Source organism: Puma concolor, chromosome D3, assembly GCF_028749965.1.
Source record: "Puma concolor isolate L17-30 chromosome D3, mPumCon1.1.hap2, whole genome shotgun sequence".
Classification (NCBI taxonomy): domain Eukaryota; kingdom Metazoa; phylum Chordata; class Mammalia; order Carnivora; family Felidae; genus Puma; species Puma concolor.
The window spans coordinates 23,027,953-23,053,559 of NC_141678.1; the positions used below are offsets into that span (position 1 = coordinate 23,027,953).

Consider the following 25,607-nt stretch of genomic DNA (forward strand, 5'->3'; position numbering starts at 1 on the left):
AATCTTCTATAGCAACAGGAACAAACAACAAAACCTATCTGGATCTTTCTCAAATACTGTACTATTTTAGAAACCTTTGTAGAGTTACCAACAAAATGATAAACGTGTTCTCTTAGAAAAAAAACAAATTAATATGCATAAAGTAAATGTTTGACTCTTAAAATTTATTTTTGGAAAATCAGGTAAGAAATAATCTACAAATACTACACTAATTCTGCTACTCAATAATGAAACACTAATCTCTCCTTTTTAATACTGCCCCTGAAAATCCTGGCATAACAGATGCTGAAACAGGAAAATTTGTTTTCACACCAACTTCTGAGGGCCCCACTGCAGCAACTGTGCACTTATGGTTGGCTTTGGAGATTCTTTTCAAAACAAGATCCCACCTTTGGGACTCAAACACTTACCTGACCCACAGTGGACTACTCTACAAAATCCCCTGAGATTTCATGACTCACAAACTGCTCTTATTATAAGCAGATAGCTCAATGAGCTATACTCCAACAGATTCTTTCTTAAGAAGTTAAGACCAAAAATCTTACTCAAAAGTCTACTTCAAGATGCTATTAAAACCCAATATTGGGGCGCCTGGGTGGCGCAGTCGGTTAAGCGTCCGACTTCAGCCAGGTCACGGTCTCGCGGTCCCTGAGTTCGAGCCCCACGTCGGGCTCTGGGCTGATGGCTCAGAGCCTGGAGCCTGTTTCCGATTCTGTGTCTCCCTCTCTCTCTCTGCCCCTCCCCTGTTCATGCTCTGTCTCTCTCTGTCCCAAAAATAAATAAACGTTGAAAAAAAAAATTAAAAAAAAAAAAAAACCCAGTATCTTCCTCGTTAGGAATTTAGGTGATTTTAGCAATTAAAAAGTTATAAAAGATTTGGCAATCAAAAGGTACAAAGTTCCAATAAATGCTATACCATGGATGAACCTGGAATATGTTATGCTAAGTGAAAGAAGTTAGTCACAAAAGTTCACATATGGTATGATTCTGTTTATTAGAAGTGTCCAGAATAGGCAAATCTATAGTGGCAAAGTAGATTACTAGCAACCTGGGGTAGGGGGCTTGGGGAGGGAGGGAATAAAGAGTGACTACTAATGGATCTGGAGTTTCTTTCTGAGGTGGTAAAGGTGTACTAAAACTGACTGTAGTGATGGTTGCACAACTCTGTGAATACGCAAAAAAAAAAAAAAAAAAAATCAAATTGAACGCATTAAAAGGGTGAACTGTATGTGACAATCTTAAAGTGGTTTTCAAAAAGTTATAAAAGTAATCCTTTGATTAGAAAACTAAGAAGAGTAAGAAGTTAGTAAGCAAAAAAATTAAATGTCCCCCAATCCTATATCCTGGGGGGAACTATCAATTTCTTACCTCCCATTAAAATCTAAACACATACACATGCATGCACACACCTAACACATATTTAACATACAGATGGATGTAAATAAAACATACTATTGAATCTATGTGACATCTTCAAGGAACAATGTAAGAAAGATTTTTGTTATTAATCCTAAAGCTCATGAACAGCCAATTAAATTTGGCAATGACCAAATTCCACTGGAACCATCAGTTTGCTTGTAGTTTTTAGATCCTCCCTCACAGAGAGAGACAAGGAAACAACTTGTATATTGCCAATATGCTCAACCGGCTCACCTGCTGAAACGAGCCCAACTGGAAATAGAACCTCACTAATCCCTAAAATACCAACTAGTATATATAACAGGCACTGATAACAACTGAGCCGACTGATGCCAAACCTTCACAATAGAGGCTGGCAGGGCCTTTCCTGAGCATCCTCTTTCTCTGCAATGCTTCCCAACAGTGCCCAAGAGGAACACAAGATGGCACTCTTCAGCTTGGATCTTGGGTTTTAAGGGTAATGGTACTTTACAGCTAGACTGCAACTGAGCTGTTGCACTAAGCAGTTTTCTGCAGTCTTCTAAAATGCTTCAGACCACATGATCAAGAACTAAAGCAATACAGCTAAAAATCACTAAAGAATATTTCTACCATTTTAACAAAAAAATCAGGAAAAAGTATAAAAATTAAGATATCCAAATGGATGAGTCCCCTACTGAACACAGAGGCTTCAATTTTATATAGAAACACGTACATATTTAAACTATCCCTAAGTTAGTGTTGGGCAAACTCTCTAAATGACTAGAAATTTCTAATAACCACTCTGCACGAAGAGGGGAACTGTGATTTGCACTACAGATGGATGCCCTTTGCACCATCTCTGTCTTCAGTGATCAATCCAATTAAACACTCTCTCATCACAGTGGGGAAAAAACACAAATCAGGCGCTGGTTCAGCGTGGTGCTGTCAGGTAACTGCTGCTAGCAACCTCAGGAATCATTACTGCAGTCTATAGACAACTAAATTCCATAAATGTATGCTGGTTTCGGAAGTATCTTGCCACCTGGGCTGGCAAAGCAGAGAGTGGCAGAGTATCTCCAGAACATTCTTCAACATACCCCTGACAAAGCTCCCCAATAATTTAACAACCCAGTTAGGGGCTCAGAGATACAAGACACATTTTCCAAAACAGAGGCTAGTTCCTAGAAGCCTGATTTTATGTAACTATACTAAGGAACTGTCATTTGTAATCCTTTGAGAGATTTTCTCAGAGAAATTGGAAATAAAAATTTCATTTATATATACTCTATGGTCTCTAGAAAGGATTGGGAAAAAACCCTATGGTTTGTGCCCTCTAGAATAAATTTTAGAAGGGAAGAAAGGTTTCCCATGTTTATTCTAAAAAGTTTTTCTTTTTTTTTTTTTTTTTAATTTTTTTTCAACGTTTATTTATTTTTGGGACAGAGAGAGACAGAGCATGAACGGGGGAGGGGCAGAGAGAGAGGGAGACACAGAATCGGAAACAGGCTCCAGGCTCTGAGCCATCAGCCCAGAGCCCGACGCGGGGCTCGAACTCACGGACCGCGAGATCGTGACCTGGCTGAAGTCGGTCACTTAACCGACTGCGCCACCCAGGCGCCCCTAAAAAGTTTTTCTTTAATTCGCACTTACAGGCCTCTCTACCAATTCACCTAAAGCCCGGTGACAGTTCTTCGCCCTCACTCTCAAAGTCAACAAACCCTACAAATGCCAGGGCTGCTGAGCTAACACAGCTGTTGGCCACAGAGCAGCAGCTGGCTGCTTTCCCTATTTGAGCTGGGCCCATCACTGATAAGATGCAAATCCTTTCAGCTCTCCCTGCTCTGTAATTCCTGTGTCATCCCTGGCACTTGAGTGATAGGTAAATTTGGTGACCTATTTTTCTAGGGGTGTTTGAAAACAACAGTGATGAAAATTGAGATTGAAAATTTAACAGACTCTACTGGGCCAGAAACAAATACTTCTTCATCTCTATTCAGGATGGCCATCATAATCTGCCATCAGTGGACTACATGAACAAGCTGGTTACCTCAGTGGAAATTCCACAAGGAGATAAATCCCTTCCTATACAAACTCAATATTTCAATGGAATGCCTCCTGGCATGAAAGAGTCTCTAACTAAGCCCCACTGGTTTGGCCCAAATTCAAGGAAAGCCCGAAAAGTCTGCAAACTGGGAAAATGAAATAGAGAATGTAAATATTACAAAGAGATGACATGTGAAACAGTTTCAAAATAAGAGGGAATGCTTTCTTAAAATCTTAACATGAGTCCTTGAGAAGTGAGCTCCTCAATGAATTATAAAAGCAACCCCCAGGAATACAACCTACTCTGCTGAGAGAAGCCCAGTATATACAGATTCATTTAGGAGGCACAGGATACCTGTAAAGTAAGAACATCACTCCCACTTTACTAATTAGGAACAGGCTGAGGCCAGTTAGGCAATTTATTTTAAGTGCCTTAGCAAGGAGTATTAGTGAAAAGACCTGAACTCCAAAACCTCTGCTCGTTCACACTACCATCCCCCTTCTAGACTTGCTCCCTTGGCTCTCAAGCCTTTCATCTCTGAGATCTTCTACCTGGCAAAGCCCTAGCCTTCCTCTTCAAATGCTCCCTCTTAAAGCAGAACTCTTTCATGTGTTGAAGTTTCAACCACAAAGACTATCGCAAATGACTCAATTCTATACTCCCAATTCTCACTTTCTGGAACTCACCTCTCTCAATCCAAAGGCCAACATCTGAAGCTAAATGCTGAATATTAAGCATATTATCTTCCATAGAATGTCAGAAGTATATTTAAAATAGCAAGACAAGCCACTTTTCTATTAAAATTTTCTTATCAAATAAACCATCAGCAAGTGTGCTGGATGCAGTAAACACTGGTGTGTCACTGTTAGAGTGGATTTTACAATAAGGTAGCACAGAACTGCCTGGAAAGTTCTCTGAACCCTTGTCTCCCTTCCCAGGTTAGCAACAGCAGAGGCAGCACACCTCATGCAGTGGAGAGTAACACCAGACCAAGATGGGCCTGGCCAGGCTTACTTACCTGTAGACGACAGCAGGGATGCGCTTCCAGGACCTGAAGCTTGCTACACTCTCTAGTTCTTTATCAGTGATCCAGGCAGGCACTATGAGCTCCTGTGGATAGCTACCACATAGCCTAATGAGAAAGGTGAGAAAGAGGGAGTGGGAGAAGAAGACAGAGAAGAAAGAAGGAGAAACACTAGGTGAACCAGAGTTAAGGATGTTGATTAAGCTACCCCACAGCCAGTTGAAAAATAAGGAGCTTTACTTGAGTCTTGGCCTATTCAGCAGAATCAGTTGCCTTGAGTGTTTACTTATGTATATATCATGTGGCACTACCATGGCTTGTTCTACCTCCTGCTGCCTTTGAGAATCTGTTGATCTTAACATCAGTAATATATAAGGGGAGTTGACAGTTACTCCACTGTAACTTTCTGTTGTTTAAAAAAACACATAGATAATTTCTAACTATACAAAGTAAATGCCCAATCTAACTACAGAAGGAAAGTCTATCACCTCTACCAGACTCTCACTCTTTCAGGCTTCTATCAAAGAGAAACATGTGAAGAAGGACAAGAGCCCACAACTTCAAGTTTCCAGAGACCTTATAAGATTATTAATGTATTCTTTGATGTGTCCTAATTATAGGTAACAGGGGCAGACATGGGTATGCAGAAACAGTACCACAGGACAGGCCACCTGCATACATAATCACAGCCCCACTGATCCAAGTTAGTAATGTGAATGAGCTGTTCATCACAATTTCTATAAAACATACTGCAGAATTATTCTCAGGGGGAAAAAGCTCTGTTTTCATTAAGCAGCAGCCAGTAGCTTCATGCTAGTCAAGCTGGTGCCCTAAAAAGCAGTTATTACTGATAGGTATTTCACTTACAGGACAATGTCCCTCTATGGGTATTTCAATATTCCTTTTCAATAGTAAAGGCAAGAGGACTTTTAATCCAAATCCTAAAATATACAAATTCCTCCTTCTCCTGCACCACCACTCCCCTGCCCTAGCCTTATGCATTAAGGGAAAAGGCAAAGAACACAAAGTAGCTTAAGAATTGGGAGTTTTGATCATTCTGCACTAAATATCTCCTCCATCTTGTTCTCAATTTCCAGAAGATTAAATATCAGGAATTTAAAAGTCACTAAACCAACAGAATATCTATGACCAGGAGTAGCTCTACAAACTTAACACTTTCCCATAAACTCCTAAAAACAACCAGGACACGGTGACCATAGTTAATGTGCTAACCATGAGTTTTGTTCTTTTGTCTTATTTCTTTTGTCTTGTTTAAAACTTAAGAGTAAATTTAGCTCTCCTTCTTTGTAGTAGGAAGAACTTTTCAATGTCCTAAAGACTGGTTCTGAGGTAGAAACAGTGGACTCAAAGACAAAAGTTGATTTTTAAAACCAACACTGAATAGGGATTTTGAAAACCAACTGGCTTTTGAACTCATTTTTTTCCCAACAAGCTTAGCTTAATTCAGTTTTCTGACTTCACCCAATATTCTGATCATTGTATTCCTTGTCCTAGAAGTATTACACTATCTAGTAGTCACCTCTTTAGCAAACACTAGCTGTTCACATGTAAATAAGCAGTTTCCAGCATAGGAAATGTGAGTTACACATGAGCAAAGCCTGTGTAGGCTTTGTAGTCTCAGGCTCTCTGAGGCCTCTCCTCCAGTCTCCACCTCCATTCTCTGCTTTATCTTGTGATGGAGACCAGGCAAAGGTACGACAGACCTAAAGCTCCCATTTTTTTCATAACACCCCAAGGTTCTTAATTCCTTAGGCAAGGTCCATGTTAAGAGCTACATACAGTAATTAGCTGTAGTTTTTCCAATTAAAAATGAAATGCTCTGATGGGTACCCACAAACAGACCAGGAAAATAGCCATCATGATTTGAGACAACTCAAAAAACGGAATGATTAATGCCTCCAACTGCTAGAGGGAATCCTAAGAATATTAATTTAAATCTCTTGAACAATCTTCTTTTGTTTTATAGAAATCTGGATCACCAAAATCATAGTAGTTAACTGCCCTCCCCCACACCAAAGTACTTACACCTTTTAAGGAAACAGGTAATAGGAAATATTTAATGATTATATTAATATTTAATCATTAAATGATCAAAGCTATGAAGTTAGAAAGAATAGTACTTAACGTCTATTTCATAGAATCTGGAGTAAAATTTGTCATAAATATTCCCTGCTGAGTGTTTTATCACCGCTTGTGAGATCACTGATTCTATCTCCAAAGTGAGGTCAATTGGTGATGAGAACAATGGAAACTGCTGGCCTACCCGTGAACACAATACTGCCCAGGAAATGCATGCACCAGGAAGAACAGAGGCCTGGAGGGGATGGAAAAGAAGTTTCCAGCTAGAATCCTATTAAGGATCACTTTTCCACTCCAGTGAGAGCAGTGGGAACAGAAGACTCAAGAAGTACTCTGAAGACCCTGCAGTGAGATGTAATAAATCTCTATTGAAAGAAAATGTCTAAGTTCACATGTTCTGCCACATGAGAACTGGGGTATCTGCAAAGGCACTGGCTATGAAACACAGTCCACAGGGTCCCATACAACTCACTTATACTTCTCATTGATATTGGAAATCCTCCAGGCATTGTTCATATCAAAACCCATCCGCTCCACTTCGTTTTTAAATCTTGACGTTACATGCTCCCCTAGGGGTCAAGGACAGCAGAAAGAAATGAATACCATTTTGCAAAACAGGTAGAATAAAAGCATAGCTACCCTGCTAGTTATTACATAAAGAAAATATATATTAGTTTTAGTTTAAAACTACAGTTTTAGTTTTAAATATATTTAGTTTTAGTTTACAAATTCCCTGCCAGGACAAGGCTATATACAAAGGAATGAGGAAATTAAATTTTTTAATTGAAGTATAGCTAACATACAATTTACATTAGTTTCAGGTGTAAGACATAGTGCTTCAACAACTACGTACATTATGAAATGCTCACCCTAAGTACAGGTACCATCTTTCACCATACAAAGTTATTATAGTATTACTGACTGAACCCTATTCTGCTAGTGGAAGTTTATACCTCTTAATCCCCTTCACCTATTTTGCCCATCCCCTACACACCTCCCCTCTGGCAACCACCAGTTTGTTCTCGGTATTTATGAGTCTGTATCTGTTTTTTCGTTTGTTCATTTGTTTAGATCCCACATATAAGTGAAATCATATGGTATTTGTCTATCTCTGTCTTATTTCACTTAGCATAATAACTTCTAGGTTCCTCCATGATGTCACAAATGCCAAATTTTCTTTCTTTTTTTTAATGGCCCATTATCCCTGTGTATGGAATATTACACACATATACCACATCTTCTTTATCCATTCATCTATTGACAAATGCTTAGGCTGTTTTCACATCTTCAAATTTTGATCAAGAATCAGGTTATCTCAGGGCACCTGGGTGGCTCAGTTGGTTAGGTGTCAGACTTCACCTCAGGTCAATGATCTTGCAGGTCGGGTGGGTTTGAGCCCCACATCGGGCTCTGTGCTGACCGCTCAGAGCCTGGAGCCTGCTTCAGATTCTGTGTCTCTCTCTTCCCCTCCTCTGTTCGTGCTCTCTCTCAAGAATAAACATTAAAAAAAAATTTTTTTTTTTTAAAGAATTAGGTTATCTCATCTAATCACTACTACCTACTCTGAGTGGTTATCACTGAGTTCATTTTACACAGGATAAAACTGAGACTGAGAGAGGTTATTATGGCAAGTCTGTCTGGTCCCAAAAACCCAGTCCTTGTCACTACACTGGCTACTTTCCTAGGTCCACACTCACAGTATACATAAAAAATAATACCAAGTTCATCAAGAATAGTAATATAGATCTACAACTCATCAGAAAGACTAAGGGCCAGATCTCAAAACTTAGGTTTTCTGGAGTTTAAGATAGTGCACATAATATAGTATTAGGTTAACACTCTCTCAACAGGATCTACTAATCAAACATTAATATTTCTACAGTGAAATGCATGGATAATTCACACTAAATGAGATAAGTCAAGCTTCATTTCAGCTCAGACCAGGTCAAGCCACCAAATAAGATAAGAAAAATCTTTTTATTTTCAGAGGCTTATAGATTATAGAATTTTAGAGATCACAAAACTATAATAACTCCCAGTACCTAGGAATCTCAGGAAACACCATACTACTAACTAAAGTGCTGACCACCTGTAAGAACATTCACCCAAACAAGTATAACCTGCCCACGTTTTGCCCTAATGAAACTGGCTTTCTCTTCCTAAAGACAGTGAGCTACAAAGGCAGAAATGAACCTAACATAAAAGTCATTAAATCTGAAATAACCTTCTTCCTTGAAAACACACAGAGTCCTAGGGCAGTAAAACAAACAAAAAACGATTAAGCAGTATCTCTAATATGTAGTATTATAGGTAGTAAAGTAAATGCTGGTGGGGGCTTGGAGAAACAACAATAACAAAAGCACAAAGCAGATTGCTTTGGTGATCAAAGTATAAAGCTTTGCTCTCCCTGGGAGTGGAGCTTCAGAACAGCAAACACCAATTACTTGAATGAAGGACAATTCTATAAAACTACTTCCTATTTAAACTGCTTTTCTTGAGTTTAAACTAGGTATTATACGTTTCCTGAAGGAGAGCTATAAAAAGATGAGGTGCAGAGATGCAGGAAGAAATAATCAGCTGAATGCATCCCATTCTGGAAAAATTTTAGAAATGATGTGGGCTTTGAAATAGGAAAAAAGCTATCCAAATTGGGGTGCCATCTGTCTACAAATTGCAAGGAATAGTGACCATCAAGAATATTAGACAGTCTTTCACTTATAATCCCAATCTAAAAACTGTAAAACTGTAACAATTTCCAAGTTCATTCATTAATGAGATTTTTCCCACCTCCGTACAGCTCCAAGTCTTTGCAAAAGGTTAAAAGTACTTTAATGATTGTTAACATTAGTACCTCCATCTTAGTGTAAGCACATAGATACTCTAAAATAATCACTGGCAAAATCACCACCAGCATCACCACCACTGGTAATTTATCACACAGAACTGTTGCCCAAAGAAAAGCTTACAACCATCATCAGGAGCATGAAGTTCTGAGCGACAAAGAAATATATACTGCCTAGCAAGCATAAAGCATTTGTTATTCAAGTTCCTTGAGAAAAAAGACTTTTAATTACCTTTGTATCCTCTAAAGCACTAACTTCCTAACTTTGAAAATGACCATCACAATTGAATTATGTTTTATATCATAATCCAACATAACATGTTTATTTTTAAGAGTTTCACAAAACTGTACCTACCATTACTATGTGTGACTCATTTTGGTATTTTCTATCCTAAGTGTTTCATTTTGTATTTCATTTCTTAAAACTTTGATTTCATGACCCACAAGTGCATAACAACTAACAGTTTGAAAAGTAATGCTTTAAAAAATAAATCTAGGGGCGCCTGGGTGGCGCAGTCGGTTAAGCGTCCGACTTCAGCCAGGTCACGATCTCGCGGTCAGTGAGTTCGAGCCCCGCGTCGGGCTCTGGGCTGACAGCTCAGAGCCTGGAGCCTGTTTCGGATTCTGTGTCTCCCTCTCTCTCTGCCCCTCGCCCGTTCATGCTCTGTCTCTCTCTGTCCCAAAAATAAATAAATGTTGAAAAAAAAAATTTTTTTAAAAATAAATCTAGCAATGGGATGCCTTGGTGGCTCACAGTCGGTTAAGTGTCCAACTTCGGCTCAGGTCAGGATCTCATGGTTCATGGGTTCAAGCCCCGCATCAGGCTCTGTGCTGACAGCTCAGAGTCTCGAGCCTGCTTCAGATTCTGTGTCTGTCTCTCTCTCTCCCTCTCTCTCTGCCCCTCCCCTGCTCATGCTCTCTAACATTAAAAAAATATATATGTATTTTTTTAATATAGGAGACCTTAAATACATGAGTAATTCAACTGGCTTTTGCCAAATTGTGTTAGAAGTTCCCTTATGTTTATTCAGCCAGAAAAATGAATGCCAAGCACATCTCTTTGCTGATTTCTCTTAAGAATTTCTAAGAATTCTCATGTTTCCACAATACTAGATATACTATAATCCATTTTAAATATTACGGTTGTAAGTTTCTTGTTCTTTTTTGAGGAGAGACGGCGCACATGGGGGAGAGGGGCAGAGGGAGAAAGAGAATTTTTTTTTTTTTTTAATGTGTATTCATCTTGAGAGAGCAAGTGCACACAAGTAGGGGGAAGGGCAAAGAGAGAGGGAGAGAGAGAATTCCAAGCAGGGTCCTCACTGTCAGTGCAGAGCCCAGTGTGAGGCTTAATCCCATGACCCATGAGATCATGAGCTGAGCTGAAACCAAGAGTCAGATGCTTAACGGACCAAGCCACCCAGCTGCCCCTGGTTATAAGTTTTTTGTTTTGCTTTATATTTCCATTTCAACCCTCCTGTCTGCCCTCCCCCAATCTCAAATGAAATGTGTCCTTTTTTAATATTTAGTTATTTCTTGTACAACAAATGCAAACAGTCCAGCAATTCTTATTTTAGTGGGAATGAAAACCTTTTTAAAGCAATGAGCCCCTCTAACATAACCAGTGTCAAGAGGCAGTCTAAAAAATTTTCCCCCCCAAAAAATCTAGCTCCCTGGGTGATCCTGAGTATTCGAGCCCACAATTATAGACAGCTTAAAGGCCTGTGATAAAAGAGCCTGACCTCTACCCAGGATGTAAGGGAAAAAAAACAGCACCAGAGTCAGGGAAGGTGAGAACCAGCCCTTCCAGATTTTCAAATATAGGAGGAATCATTCTTTTCTATGAACAAAGGTCCCAGTACAGTCATCTAAATGTACGCTTACTGGACTGCATTCAAATACGTAAGACAGACTCTGCTGGCAGGGGCTTTTGCTTTATAGGAAACAGGCAGCTGCACAACAGTGCTAAGACCCAGAGTCCTATGCTGTTCATGGTTAAACAAAATGCTTAATGGGCATTTCACACAAGAGAGGTCAGAAAGGTGGGCCTGATGCTACTAAACTAACAAATGAATTGCCCAATCATCTGTCAGGACTCCTGCCTAATGCTCAAGTACAGAACTATCACCAAGAAGGCTGCTACAATGAAGAAAAGAAAACTGAGCATGTGGGAGAGAAGCTTTAAGCTTTTAATCCATTCCTTTTTTAGAGTCTGCAATGGGTCTAAGAGCGGAGTCAACAGTTTTGCAAAGGCTTTTGCAAGTTTCACAGGTAAACTTCCAATAACAATGTTGAGACTTCTTCCAAAGCTGACTAAGACTCAGAGCTTTGGCTACAATGTGGCTTGCTTAACTATAACAGCTTCAACAGTCAGAAACTAAGATTTATATAAATACAAGGTAATGATGCAATTTTCCCATTTCCCTCCTCCCTGACACATTCTACTCTTAACAGGCTAGGCAGAGAAGAATCCATAAAAGGCCTTATTAACTACTAAAAGACTAAATAAACTAATAACTTCAACCCTTCAGAGTCCATGCTTATGATCTCATGTGTTGGAGCAGATTATACAAAGGCATTATTTTGAAATATCTCAAGTGCTGTCTCACCCTAAAGATGACTTAGAAGAATGTGGTTGTCTGGTATGCTCATATTTGGTGAGTAATGCTGTAGCCACCATCAACACTCAACAATATTGGGTGGAGACAGAAGAACCAGGTTGACTGACTTTAAAAATGCCACTGGGGCGCCTGGATGGCGCAGTCGGTTAAGCGTCCGACTTCAGCCAGGTCACGATCTCACGGTCCGTGAGTTCGAGCCCCGCGTCGGGCTCTGGGCTGATGGCTCAGAGCCTGGAGCCTGTTTCCGATTCTGTGTCTCCCTCTCTCTCTGCCCCTCCCCCGTTCATGCTCTGTCTCTGTCCCAAAAATAAATAAACGTTGAAAAAAAAAAAAATGCCACCAGTGTTTTGCATAAGAGCAAGTTTTCCCTCTGTACGCCATAGTGAAAATATATAAAAAGGAAAAAGCCATACATATGCACATACTCAAACCAAGTACAGTAAGATTCCTTGTGACAGCAAGTTAACTTAGTGTGGATTTGTATATACTATGAAGAAACAAAATACAACCATCACTCAGAGTAAGTTCCAACCAATCAGTTACAATGGCATCACCTTGTAGATTCAGTTTCCAAAATGTTTTAACAAGTATGGCACATAGGAAGCACTCAAATATTTACTGAACTCTCCAGCAATAATAGATCTGATCTGCAGGATACCCTGATCAACTTGGACAGGAATAACAGGAATGTCTCAGTTTGAAGAACAAAGGAAATTAAAGTACAGAGAAGATAAATGGCTTCCCCAATATTTTTTTAATTAAATGGTAAAATATATGTATTTGAATTCAGGTTTCCTAGTTCTTAAATCAGTACTTTACCCCCCAAATACCTCCATCCATCAAAAACTCATTAAAAGACAGAGGACACTACAGACATCTATATGTTCTGGTAGCCAAAGGATACCAGGTCAGAAACGGAAGGGTCTGGGGACCCAAGTCATCCCAGCTCAAGACAAAGCAATCCATAATTAAAAGAGTGAAGCTCTGGGATGCCTGAGTGGCTCAGTCAGTTAAGCGTCCAACTCTTAATTTCAGCTCAGGTCATGATCTTGTGGTTCATGATATCGAGCCCCGTGTCCAGCCCTGTGTTAACAGCACAGCGACTGCTTGGGATTCTCTTTCTCCCTCTTTCTCTCTCTGCCCCTCCCTGCCACTTCGCTGTCTCTCAAAATAAATAAACATTAAAAAAAAAAAAAAGGTGAAATTCTGATGTAGCACATCTTAGCAATACCCTAAGAGATTGCCCAAATCCAAAAGAAACTAATTTTATCAAGGGAATAAAGAATCATCTAAAGAGATGAGGAATTTTCAGTCTGTAGTTGTGAGAAAACAAATTAGAATAAAACAAGCCCTGCTGACTAACCAACCTAAAACTAGGGAAATGCCCTTTAGAATTAGGAGTCTTAAACAACTGAAGTTCTTATATAACATAATGTGCAGCAAGATATACTCACTAACTTCATTATCCTAGCAAATGGTACAGACTAAAAAAATAGATTTTTTTGAGAGACAGAGAGGGAGAGAGGGAGGGAGGGAGGGAGGGAACACAAGCAAGAAAGAGAATCTTAAGCAGGCTCCATGCCCAGTGCAGAGCCCAATGGAGCTCAATCTCCCAACCATGAGATCATGACCTGAGCCAAAATCAAGAGTTAGACGCTTAACCAACTGAGCCACCCAGGTGCCCTGAGAGTAAAAATTTGATAAGATACAGTGGTTAAAAATTCAGCAAATATACATGTAAGATCTGTGCATTTCCCTGTAGGTAAATTTTATCTTTAAGAAAAAAAACCTTGACAAAAGCCATAAAGAACAACAACAAAAATACAATGGCTTTTCAATAAAGGAAAAAGAAAAAGATGCAACGGATAAAGGAGTGAAGTGAGAGACAGTCTAAGGACATTCCAATATCCAAGGATGGTGTGGACTCTTATGGCTGACTATGAGCTCCACTGGCCCGACCAGGCTCATGAGCAGCTTGGAGTCCTGATGCTTTCCTTCAGGCTCCATGAGGGCAGGTACCAGTTTTTCATCTCCACATCCACAGAACTTTCCCCCAGTCTACTCTCAATAGCTGAGAACTGGGTTTAGGTACTAGCTCTGTCACTGACTGACGGTGGGACTTAGCAACAGGTTTTACCTCTGAGTCTCATTTCTTTGGCTCCCAAAACAGAAACACCAGGCTATCCTGCCTGTTTGACGAGGTCATAAGGGTCAAACAAAAGTATACATCAAAGCATCTTTAAAAATAAGATGATGCTTATGCTGTATTTTAATTATGAACCAAAATTTTCAACCAGTGAGTGAGCCAGGAAACAAAGTAATGCAAGCAATGCTAGATTAGCCTCAAATGTTTAAAATGACTCAGGGCAAAACTGTTAAGATCAAAAATTCAGGATTAAAAACTGAGGTTTAAAGAAAAAAGTCCCAAGAGGAAACTTTATTGGAAGGAGGCTCACAACTTTTCACTGTTTAGAAATCCAAGACTTTGCTTCCAGGCTTGACACACTAAAGATTGAGTGTTGGACCAGCAAAGTTCATTTATGGCAACATAAAGTTTACAGACAACTACATGCAAAGGAATAACATGAACTTGATCCAAGCCATTTCTGAGTGAGAAAGAGTAGGACAAAGATCTGTGAAATTAGAAGGCCTAGGCTCCAGCACAGGCTCAGCTTCTGTATTTGTCCTGAAGGAAGTCACCCGGCCTCTCTGGACCTCTGTTTCATCTATGAGATGAAAGGGGTAACAATAGGAAAATGTATGACTTGAAAACAAGAAGATACGGATGCCTGGGTGGCTCAATTGGTTAAGCATCCAACTCTTGATTTTGGCTCATCATGATCTCATACTTTGTGAAATCGAGCCCCATGTCGGGCTCTGTGCTGAGAGCACAGAGCTTGCTTGGGATTCTTTCTGCCTCTCTCTCTCTCTCTCTCTCTCTGCCCACCTCCCATCAAAATAAATAAACAAGCCTTTTTAAAAAAAGAAAATAAGAAGATAGTGAAAGGCCATTTTGTATGCCATTACTCTGAGCCCTAATGTCACACACTTCTGGACCTTTGTTCATGCTACTTGTTCCAACACTTTTCCTCTTTCTCTACTCAATGAACCCTTCTACCTTCAATGAACCCTTATTCTACCTCAAAAGCCACCATGAATGTGAAGTCTTCACATTTGGGAATGTGCATATGATTCATGGCTCCCTTCCATTAGGCTTCTTACAACACCCATTAAACCTTACTGTATATATATATATATTTTTTAGCCCCAGCAGATTGTGATGTGTTCTTCCTTTCCCCTAAAAGGCAGGAAACATGTTCTATTTATCTTAGAAGAATGATGCACAAATGCTTAGGTGCTCCATAAATATACACTGATTCAATACATGAATGCTTAGGAGTCCCATTTCATGTTAAGGGTACCTCAAACAATAATAGAACCACCATTTTTACATTTTAGAAAGGTCTACCTGGTCTGCACAGGTCTCCATGTTGTTCTTTTTCACTGGCGTAGACCTCCATGCACCAAGCATGGTATGCAAATGAGAAGAGATCTTCTATTTTAGCAGGTGGTCGGATTGCATTGTTTAGTCTCTTAAGCCACTCTTGACACTGCTCAAAGGTTGAGAACTGACACCTTTGTAAAGCCAAACAAATATGGATGTAATTAGAAGACAGCTGACAATATCAATAAGAGAAGCCAACATTTCAAGAGTACCTAACTCCCAGTGCAGTGACAGCTACGGTCAAGAAAAGCATCAGAGGTCATGTTTCACATGTTTATCATTTGTAATAACTACAGGTCCAACAAATTTTAGCCAATGGTACAAAATGTCAAAAAGGAAAAAAAAATGGACATGTGGAAAACTTATTTTTTAGACTAATTAAATGCTTAAGATTGATTAATGGTAATTATTAAAGTAAAATGGCAGCTTTCTCTTCCATGAGTAAGGTTTCCTTCTTCTGTATCTTCCACCAAAGCTTTATGGTTGTCAAGAAATAGGTTTAGAGAATGTTCATTTTGTTGTTATAACCTATCAGGCCAAGCTCAAAAATAAATCACAGCGCAACTTTTGGCCAGTCAGATAAGTTCAAATCTGTCTACTCAGCCATTAGAATAAATCAGTAATTGTATATCCAAAATAAGATACATTACACTGAAACTTTCAGCTGTAACCATGTAATCAAACAATTCTACTGTCAATTGCAATTTTCAGTACATACAGATTAAAATAATTAGGGCAAAAAATACTTCACCTTTTTAAATGCCAACAGTGTTCAAAACTGAGTAATTAATAAACAAGTTGTAGTCAGTACCTATGAAAAGCAAGCCAAATCTCAATGGCTACAAAGGAACTTATTTACCTTAAAACCAAGGAGTCCCCCGTAAACCTCTCCCCCATCCCAATCAATGTGGCTCATCAGTATGTCAACACACAACGTTTACTGGCACTCCAAAGTTAATCAAAGAGATAAACTAAAAACTTGCGGAATTTAGAACTTCTAGAGCTACTAAATTTAAAAACACATTTCAGGCATCATTTTGCAACCATTATAGTAAAGACAACATCAGATAAAAACCATAATGGATGCTAAATCTATGAAGAAATTTGATGAGAAGCAGGATATTTTCATTGTCTTAAAGTTTCTCCCACAGACTGTTTATCAGTTGCAAAGGAGAAAATGTAGGAATTATACAGAAAGCAGGGGACATCTTGACAAGACAGATCAAAATTGACATCAGCAATAGAGACAGATGGACACCGTTTGCCAACAGATTCAATAGCGTACCCTGAAAAAGACACAACCTCACACATACAGTATTGCAGCTGAAAATACACCACCTCAATTTAATCATAAGGAAACACTGGACAGACACAAAATGAGAAAAATTCTATTAAAATAAAAGATTATATTCTTTACAGTGTGAATATCATCAAAGACAAAGAGATGGAGAAAAATGCTTCAGATTAAATAAGGCTACAGAATCATGGCAATTAATGTAATACCTGACCTTGCATGGACCCTATTCTGAATGAGGAATGCTAGAAAGGGCATTATTAGGTCAAGTGACAAAACTGGAACATGGATAGCAGACTGGATAAAAGTATTATGAGTGTAAAGTTGTGAAGTTGATAATGACAACATGGTTATGTAAGAAAATATCCCTATCCTTAGGAAAGCACATCAAAGTATTTCAGGATGAAAAGCCAGGATCATGTAATTTACTTTCAAATTGTCTAGAAAAAGAAACACACACACACACACACACACACACAACACACAGCCCCTGTAAATAATAAAGCAAATGGGGTAAAATGTTAAAATCAGTGTTTTTGTAATATTTTATTGTTGCACTTTTTTTTGTAAATTTGAAATAATTTCCAAATAAAAAATTTAAAAACCACTTTTCAAATAGCAAAGTAGCCTAAAGATAAAATATTTCAGGCACTAACTACTCAGAAAATATTCCTAACAAGGCTGACCCTCAAAAGCTATTCTTCTGTTACCAAACCAGAGATCTATTCTTTTAAAAATACATATTTTGGGGGCACCTGGGTGGCTTAGTCGGTTAAGCGTCCGGCTTCAGCTCAGGTCATGATCTCACGGTTTGTGAGTTCGAGCCCCGCGTCGGGCTCTGTGCCAACAGCTCAGAGCCTGGAGCCTGCTTCAGATTCTGTGTCTCCCTCTCTCTCTGCCCCTCCCCTGCTCACACTCTTTGTCTCTCAATAATAATAAAATTTTTTTTTAAAATACATATTTTTCCACACTAAATAGCAGCATAAATATATCACATACCTGATAACTTTGCAGTCTTTGCAAGTCAAATGAAGCTGAAATATATCTCGGCATTCAACACTTTCTATAAGCTGTAATGGAACCTGCAATTTAAAAATATGAATTCCCCTTAGTCAAGAAGGCATTGACCCTGTAGTTCCCTCAGTGGGTCGAACAAGAAAGATTCAAAAGCTCTACAGGGGAAGACAGCAAGCAGAACTGCAAATTTATCTGTCCCATTAGTATTCAAGTGATTTACTATGGAGTGAACTAGGGTTTCCCTTTCTTTTCCTCTAAATTAACAGGCTCAAGTCATGTCTGAGCATGAAGACAACGAATAAAGAGAAGGCACCATCTCTGGAAGAACAGGGAAATATGTCATCTCTCAAGCATCAAACTCACAATCTCTCCAAGTACTACTTTATACACTATAACTAGCTGTGATTTGCAATGGCAAAGAAGCTGACGGGAACCAGAATGGTAATCTTATTTACAGAAAAGAAGTGCAGATCAAGGTGACAATGGGACTATACTTACTGGCCCCAAATGACAAGTGGGCTTGTGGCTTTGTGTCAGCAAAGGAGCATCCTGAAAAAGACTGGAGATCTCAACTGCCTGCAAGCTGCACAGAAAAGATGTAGCTGCTTGTCAGGCTCTCTGATAAGCAGAAGAGACCCAAAGGTATCAAAGTGCAGGGAGCAGGCCACACAGTGGTCAAAGGTCCTAAAACCAGTGAGGTCTAATTTGCTTCAAAAGACCAGAGGAGCTGAGTGGGGTTTGAAGTATGAACAAGATGGAATGGTTCTCTCCCCTGACAATATGGTGAACAGACTCTACTGAACACAGAAGTACAATAGTGGAGAGGGATGGGAGAAGAGAGGCAGATAGAGAAAGCATTTGAACAAGGTGACAGATCCTCAAGTTGATGTAAGATTCCTCCCTCTTGCTCAATTCACCTTGACTCTACCCCTGGTTTCAAAAAACAATTTCCAAAACTTCTATATATAAATGCTGTTTTTTTTTAAATGTTTATCCATTTATTTTGAGAGAGAGAGAGAGAGAGAGAGAGACTGACTCAAGTGGGGGAGGGGGGAGAGCATCTCAAGTAGGCTCCATGCCATCAGAACAGAGCCTGACGTGGGGCTCAATCACATGAACCAGGAGATCATGACCCAAGCTGAAATCAAGAGTCAGATGCTTGGGGAGCCTGGGTGGCTCAGTCGGTTAAGCATCTGACTTCAGTTCAGGTCATGATCTCACAGTTCATGAGTTCGACCCCCCAGGCTCTCTGCTGTCAGCATAGAGTCAGCTTCAGACCCTTGGTCTCCCTCTCTCTTCCCCTCCCTCCCTTGCCCACACGCCCTCTTTCTCACTCTTAAAAATAAACATTTAAAAAAATTTTTAAAAGAGAGAGAGAGAGAGAGAGAGAGAGAGAGAGAGAGAGAGAGTGTTGGACACTTAACCAACTGAGCCAACCAGGTGCCCCTCCAAAACTTCTAAAGAGAGCCTGGTAAAATAATTGTGGATACACTCATTCCTTGAAGAAGGTGTAGACCACTGTCTCTTACACTGTATCATGCCCAGCCAAAATGTAGCTCTGGGAATTGCAAGTAGCATTCCAACAATTCATGTGTAGCATGAAAAGAGGAGGGCACTCTCCTCCAATACAGAAACAAGAAAGTGATGCCTGCACAGGGTAGCCCTCATATTAGCTAAGCCAGTTTCAGAAACAGGCTTCCTGCAAACCCTGCCCCACCATGCAGTTGCCAGAATCAGCAACCTCTCAGGACGATGACGTCAGGATCAAAAAGAAGCCCAGTGCTGGATGTCTGAGACCAGAAACAGAAACTGGGGCAGGGATTAAAAAAGAGAAGAAAGCAAAATAATATTATACAGATAATGACTGGAAGTTTCTACCTCAGAACTAGAGCCTTCTTCCTTAGTTCTAAGTCTATAATCTACAAAATGTCCTTATACTTGTGATAGGACTGAGGGTAAGGGAAGAAATCTTGCTTCCTGTGTTCTGATAAAAAAAAAGAAGCTCTGGCCCTCTGTTTTTAAGTCCTTAACCACAAGGTGCTGCTACAGAAACAGCAGGTGATGCGGCTAAAAATTTTTTTAAGACGTGTACATCTCAGAAGGAAAAAACAACAATATATACCAATCAGCAGGGATAAACTATCAAGAATTGTGAAGAATAGTAGATTAAAAAGATAGAGAATGGAAGACAATGCTGATTTGTTTCCAGGCCAGTCCTTTGGCCTGTAAGAGACTCATATTGCTTTGTTGTTGTTTTTAAATGTACCCTCATTTCCCTTCTTCCTCCCTTCCCAAAAGTGGCTGCCAGAATGGCAATTAAGAATTCTAATTTCAATTTTCTAAAATTTTACCAACTAAAATTTTGTTTGCTTCCTAATTTCCTCGGACAAGTTTCCAAACTTCCTGTTTTCTGAACATCAGATGGTCACAACTTAGCAAGTCCCAGGCAGAGGGAATACAAAGAGCCTAGAGTGGAGTAAAAGTGAGCTTTAAAAATCCACTGATTTGGAGAGACAGATCTCTGAGCAGTCACCTGAATCCCAGGTCCCTCTCAATCACCTCTCCTTATAACCATAAAATCTGAAAACCAACTAATGCTATTAGCAGCTGCTGGAGGGACTGGACCAGCCTAAGCTACTGTGCTACAAAGAAGAGGTAAGCTTGACATCCCCTACTATTGTCTGAGACCCCAAGGGCCTGGGTCCAGACTTCCAGAATAATGAAATACCTCAGAGCATGTGAAATATTCACTACCTAAAATGCATTCGATATGCAAATTTTTACATTTTTCACATTGCAAATTTAAGGAAGAAGGGTATAAATACCAGACGCTAGTACGCAGATCTACCTGGCAAATCAACAGAAACAACCATGTGTACTCAAGTCATAGATATGGAAAACAGCAGATTTTAATGCTCATGCAGATTGTCACATGCAGGGAAGTTTAATATGCAGCAATAAGAGAGAAATACCTGATTTTACATCAAATGAACATCTCCCTTTTTTCTTCTCATTTCTACCCCAATCCCCATCAAGACTGCTTCCTCTTCTAAAAAGGTGGAAGAGGCCTTCTTTTCCTCTTCATACACCCAAACAAAACATATAAGGTCTCTACTTTTTTTAAAGGCCTACTCCATTGCTTTAGGTTTCTGAATTCTGATCTCAAAAACGATCTCTTACCATTTCTGTAACCAGAAACACCCAATGTTCAACCCCATCAGCAAACAATTACAGATTCTCATCAGTGCCACTGAATTCTATGTCACTGAATCTATGTCATTCAATTCTAGGCCATTTTACAGCCCAGGGAGGTTAAGCCTCTATACTAGAAGCTAGAGGCAAAGTCAGGACCAGAAAACCATGTCTGTCCTCTAGCGCAGGCTCCTTCCATTATAATGGTGCACCTTTCTGTCTTCCACTGAGATTGTCCCTCCTTTCTGTAGGAGTTCTACTTTAATATTTCTTTCAGAATTAAGTGGTCTTTCCATCAAAGACCTTTAAGAAGAAAACAGAATTTAAACCAAGATGATTTGGGGACAGTTCTATCCATGGAAGAGTAGGAAGAATCTAATTCAAATTCTCCCTAACCTACTGATTTCAGTGTTTTGTGGCAACTCATTTTCTTTTTGCTTCCTTCTCCTCTACCTTCTACGTGACAGGTAATTCTGTCTTCCTTTACAGTGCGTTTCCACTTATAAACTCCACCAAACTCATGCTCAAAACAAGACACCAAACACACTCAGTGCTGTTAATTCCTCAAAAGGCCAACAGTTACATCACAGACACCAAAATTCGTAAGAGCATCAATCCAAAAAAGCAGGAGAGCAGCAGTTAAAAATTTAATAAACATGCACAGTATTAAAGACCCACAGTACTGTCTCATTCCAGAGGGAATTTTATGTCATCATAACCTAGTATGTTTACTTCATTCTGGGTGTGTGTGCGCGCATGTGTGCGTGAATGCATGCACGTGTACATTATTTTTAAGCACCAGAATTTAAAACTGGGATAATTTCTACCTTTTACAAACAATGTACTGGGGCACCTGGGTGGCTCAGCAGGTTTAGGGTCCAACTTCAGCACAGGTCATGATTTCACAGTTCGTGAGTTTGAGCCCCACACAGGGCTTTGCACTGACAGCGTGGAACGTGCTTTGGATTCTCTGTCTCCCTCTCTCTCTGTTTCTCCCTAGCTCACACTCTCTCTCTCAAAAATAAACATTTTTAAAAAATAATAAAAGCATACTCTGTTTATAGAGTGAATGTACACTAATCCTGTACATACATTTGAAGTAAAAATGGCAGGAACAGAGGTACCTGGGTGGCTCTGTTGGTTAACTCCTGATTTCATGATCTCACGGTTTGTGGGTTCGAGCCCTACGTCCGGCTCTGCACTGACAGTGCAGACCCTGTTTGGGATTCATTCTCTCTCTCTCTCCCTCTCCCTCTCTCTCTCTCTCTCTCCCTCTCTCCCTCCCTCCCTCTGCCCCACCCCTGCTCGCATTCTCAGTCTTCCTCTCAAAATAAAAATTAAAAAAAAAAAAAAGGCAATAACAGAGTGAAAATAATAAGTCAAAATCTAAAATCTGTAATAAACTGTGGAATATCTGGGCCCTAAATCTTCTATAAAAACCAGTCAGAAGAAGACTGTCACAAGTTAAAGACCAAACTCTTTACTGCTCACCTTTTATATTTACAATCTACTCTTCAGTACTGATTTAGAGATCTCTGCTGGCACACGAATGCTGCAACCAAGGTGCATTAACTGTTAAGAATAACTTCCTTTTGATGCTTGGGGAATAAAGATTTTTGCTGTACTAAAATGTGAAAAAATGTGAAAAAACGCTAAGGAAAGTGTTTGCAGCTGTTACAATTTCACATTTTTCCTAAGAAGCGTTAACAGACCAGGTGGAAACAGAAGTTTTAATGTCCTTTTTGAAAATTTTACAAATTATTCCTCATTGAAATTCAGTTTACATTTTTTGAAGGTCACAATCCCATCTGTTTATGTATAAACTGTGGGGCTTTATCCTCACTCTACAAATCGTTCTCATCACAGTGTGCCACTAGAACTTTGTCTAGTAAAAGTAGCGAAGGGACTCATGCAGAGAGGACAAATTTTGCTGCTTTGCAAGGTGAACACTGGACAGTCAAAACCAACTTGTTCCAAAGCACAGGTGCAAAAACCACCTAGGATTCCCATGCTACTTACTGGAATTTCAGAAGCAGCAGATTGAGAGGCAGTCTATTGAATTACACAACAAAAACTGTTTTAAACTTTCATGAATTCCACTTCAAAACTTACTTGTTTATAAATTAGCTGAGCAAAGAAATACACCTGTACATATGTAGAAATACAGTTTGGGAAAAGCACAGAATGGGAGCAATTCATATCTTAAAGGCAGCAATGAACTCTACTACAGAGGTTGTTTACCCGAGGACTTGGAAACCTGATACCCAGTGAATATGTATAAAGTAATGATGTTATGGCATCCAAATCTACAAAAAGGTTTTATTCAAAGTGCTGTGAAATTAATAGAGAATATATGATATCAGGTAGCTACTTAAAACTTGATGGTAAGTCCCTTTCTGAAGTGCTACATGTGTTATTTTAAAGGAATACAAAATGATGCAAACCAGGGCATGCCACAATATATACTGGCATATTGGGCTTTGACAGTTGAAGTTTGATTTAGATATAATAACCTCTTAAAGGGGGGGGGGGTCTCTTGACCTCATTTATTTTATTGAAATACTTATCTGCTGAGAGAGGAAAGGAGAGAGGGAAAGGAGAAGGGGCAACATCACCAACTCTCTGGACTCCACCCAGGACCTAGTGCAGGAAGAGCCATGGTTTTCTGGAGTAACCACAGGTTTTAGGAAGCTTACTATTATGACGTGATTAATCTATTTGTATGGAGAAATCCTGGTCTCTCTCAATCTGAATGTTTAAAATCACTGCAATGCCAAAATACTTTTGCACCATTATTTCTCTGTGCAAAGCCACTGTCGGGATTTTTAATTGACATGCAGGCTCTATGCCTTAGAGGGTTATTATGCTGAGAAAACACTTTTAGGTGATGAAATGGGGCAAAAGTAAGAACAGTAAGTTTTCTTAAGCATTGTACCTCAATCACAATGGGGGACCAATGATTCCAGTAAAGAGCCTACTCATACAGCCACTGTTAGAGATGATGATGACACAGTCCTATTCACACAGAAATTGTTTTTAAATGAGCTTTAAACCCAAAAGGGGTTTAAAAATGGTCTAATATCCATTTCAAACCCATACTAACTTCACATCACTTAATATTCACTGAATACCATGGCACCAGGAAACATGCTAGATTCTTAATAACCAAAAAATTACAACACATTTCATAAATGTTGTAAAGGTGTGTTAGAGATACCAAAGCCAGAGGTGAAGGTAATAAACCATCAGGGAGGAAACTGAGAAAGGCTTCACAGAAATTACCACCTAAACTGGGTTTTGACAGATGAAGAGAAGCTCCCAAGCAGGAGAGAAGTGAGAGATCTCAGAGGTGTAAAGTGTGGTTGAATATTTCAAGGAGGGTGGTTTTACTAATAATGCAAAGGGAAGAAGAGGGAAAAGAAAGAAACAAAAGTTAGGCACCAAGGATCACACCACTTAGCCTGATACCATGCTAAATAATTTCATCTTAGAAAAAGTAAAACGCTGAAGGGCTTTCGGCTAGTAAATGACATGGTCAAATCTATACTTTCTATCCAACAGACCCTATTCCCAAATAGATCTACAAGTAGCTTCTGAAATACGTCGCTATAAACCAAGTTGAGAGATAGAAAACTATGGCCAAAAAAAAAAAAAAAAAAAACCCCGAAACCATATCCTCCCCACATGCAATTTAATTACAATTTCATTAATTCCAAACATATAAACAGAATTTAAACACAAAATTAAACTGGGCAGTTCTACTAATTATTACTGTCCTTACTTCCACAGTAGCTGGTGGGTAATTTCTGGTTGTTTGGATTTTATAGGAGTTTCCATCCAGTTCCCCCCATCATGGCCACCCAGTACCAAACGGACACTTCTGAATACAGTGCTACTGGGTATGAATGCACAGCATGCCTCTCTCCTTGATGAACCCAATGTGTATTCTGAATTGATGGGACAGAAAACTAACATTAATAGCTATGATCGTAGTCCAAATCTAGATGCCAAGAAGAATTCAGGCCATAATGTCTTCGGGATATAAATGCTTAACTACAAAGAGTAATAAATACTACATAAATAATAAAAGCCAATTACAAACAAAATGGCAGCCATTCTACAAAGGAAAGAGTGTGTCAAAGAAGTCAGGGAACTTTTGGACCACTGAGTAAAATAAGTGACAGATTTCAAAGAATCCCAAAATGAACACCAAAACACACAATCTGAAAGTAAAGCCCTGAGCTCTTATAAAGTGTCGTAATACATTTCTCTGTGGTAGAACCAAACTGCAAAAAGAAAGCCACAATACTACCAAATGAAAAAGGAAGAAGGCATTCATTTGGTGGAAGTACATGAACTTTCGTATCTTTGTGGTGAAAGGCACATTCATTGAAAACTACTAATGATGGCAGTGCATTGAAGAACCAGATCAGAGAGTACCCTCTAACTGAAAAGGGTAAATGCACTCTTGAGATCTGAGAGCCTTCATTTTCTTCAGTAATATAGTCCATTATGCAAACAAACACTGTATTTAACATCTATGCTCTTCCACTAAGCAGCCATTAGAGTTAACTTCATCCTATAATGAGAG

General features: G+C 39.4%; 1 protein-coding gene across 12 annotated transcripts in view; it reads right to left on the reverse strand.

Annotated features, from left to right (window-relative positions):
• MTMR3 (myotubularin related protein 3) overlaps nt 1-25,607 on the reverse strand; it is a 149,265-nt gene that overhangs the window by 19,932 nt on the left and 103,726 nt on the right. For 7 of the 12 annotated variants that reach the window (XM_086682099.1, XM_086682103.1, XM_086682102.1 and 4 more), the window contains 5 exons: nt 23,036-23,068; nt 17,807-17,889; nt 15,478-15,644; nt 7,021-7,117; nt 4,443-4,556 (listed from right to left, as the gene is read on the reverse strand). In XM_086682099.1, the coding sequence (XP_086538225.1) occupies nt 4,443-4,556; nt 7,021-7,117; nt 15,478-15,644; nt 17,807-17,889; nt 23,036-23,068 (494 nt within the window). The remainder of the gene's footprint in view (nt 1-4,442; nt 4,557-7,020; nt 7,118-15,477; nt 15,645-17,806; nt 17,890-23,035; nt 23,069-25,607) is intronic. The other 5 variants (XM_086682105.1, XM_086682104.1, XM_025933255.2 and 2 more) reach the window with 2 other exon arrangements.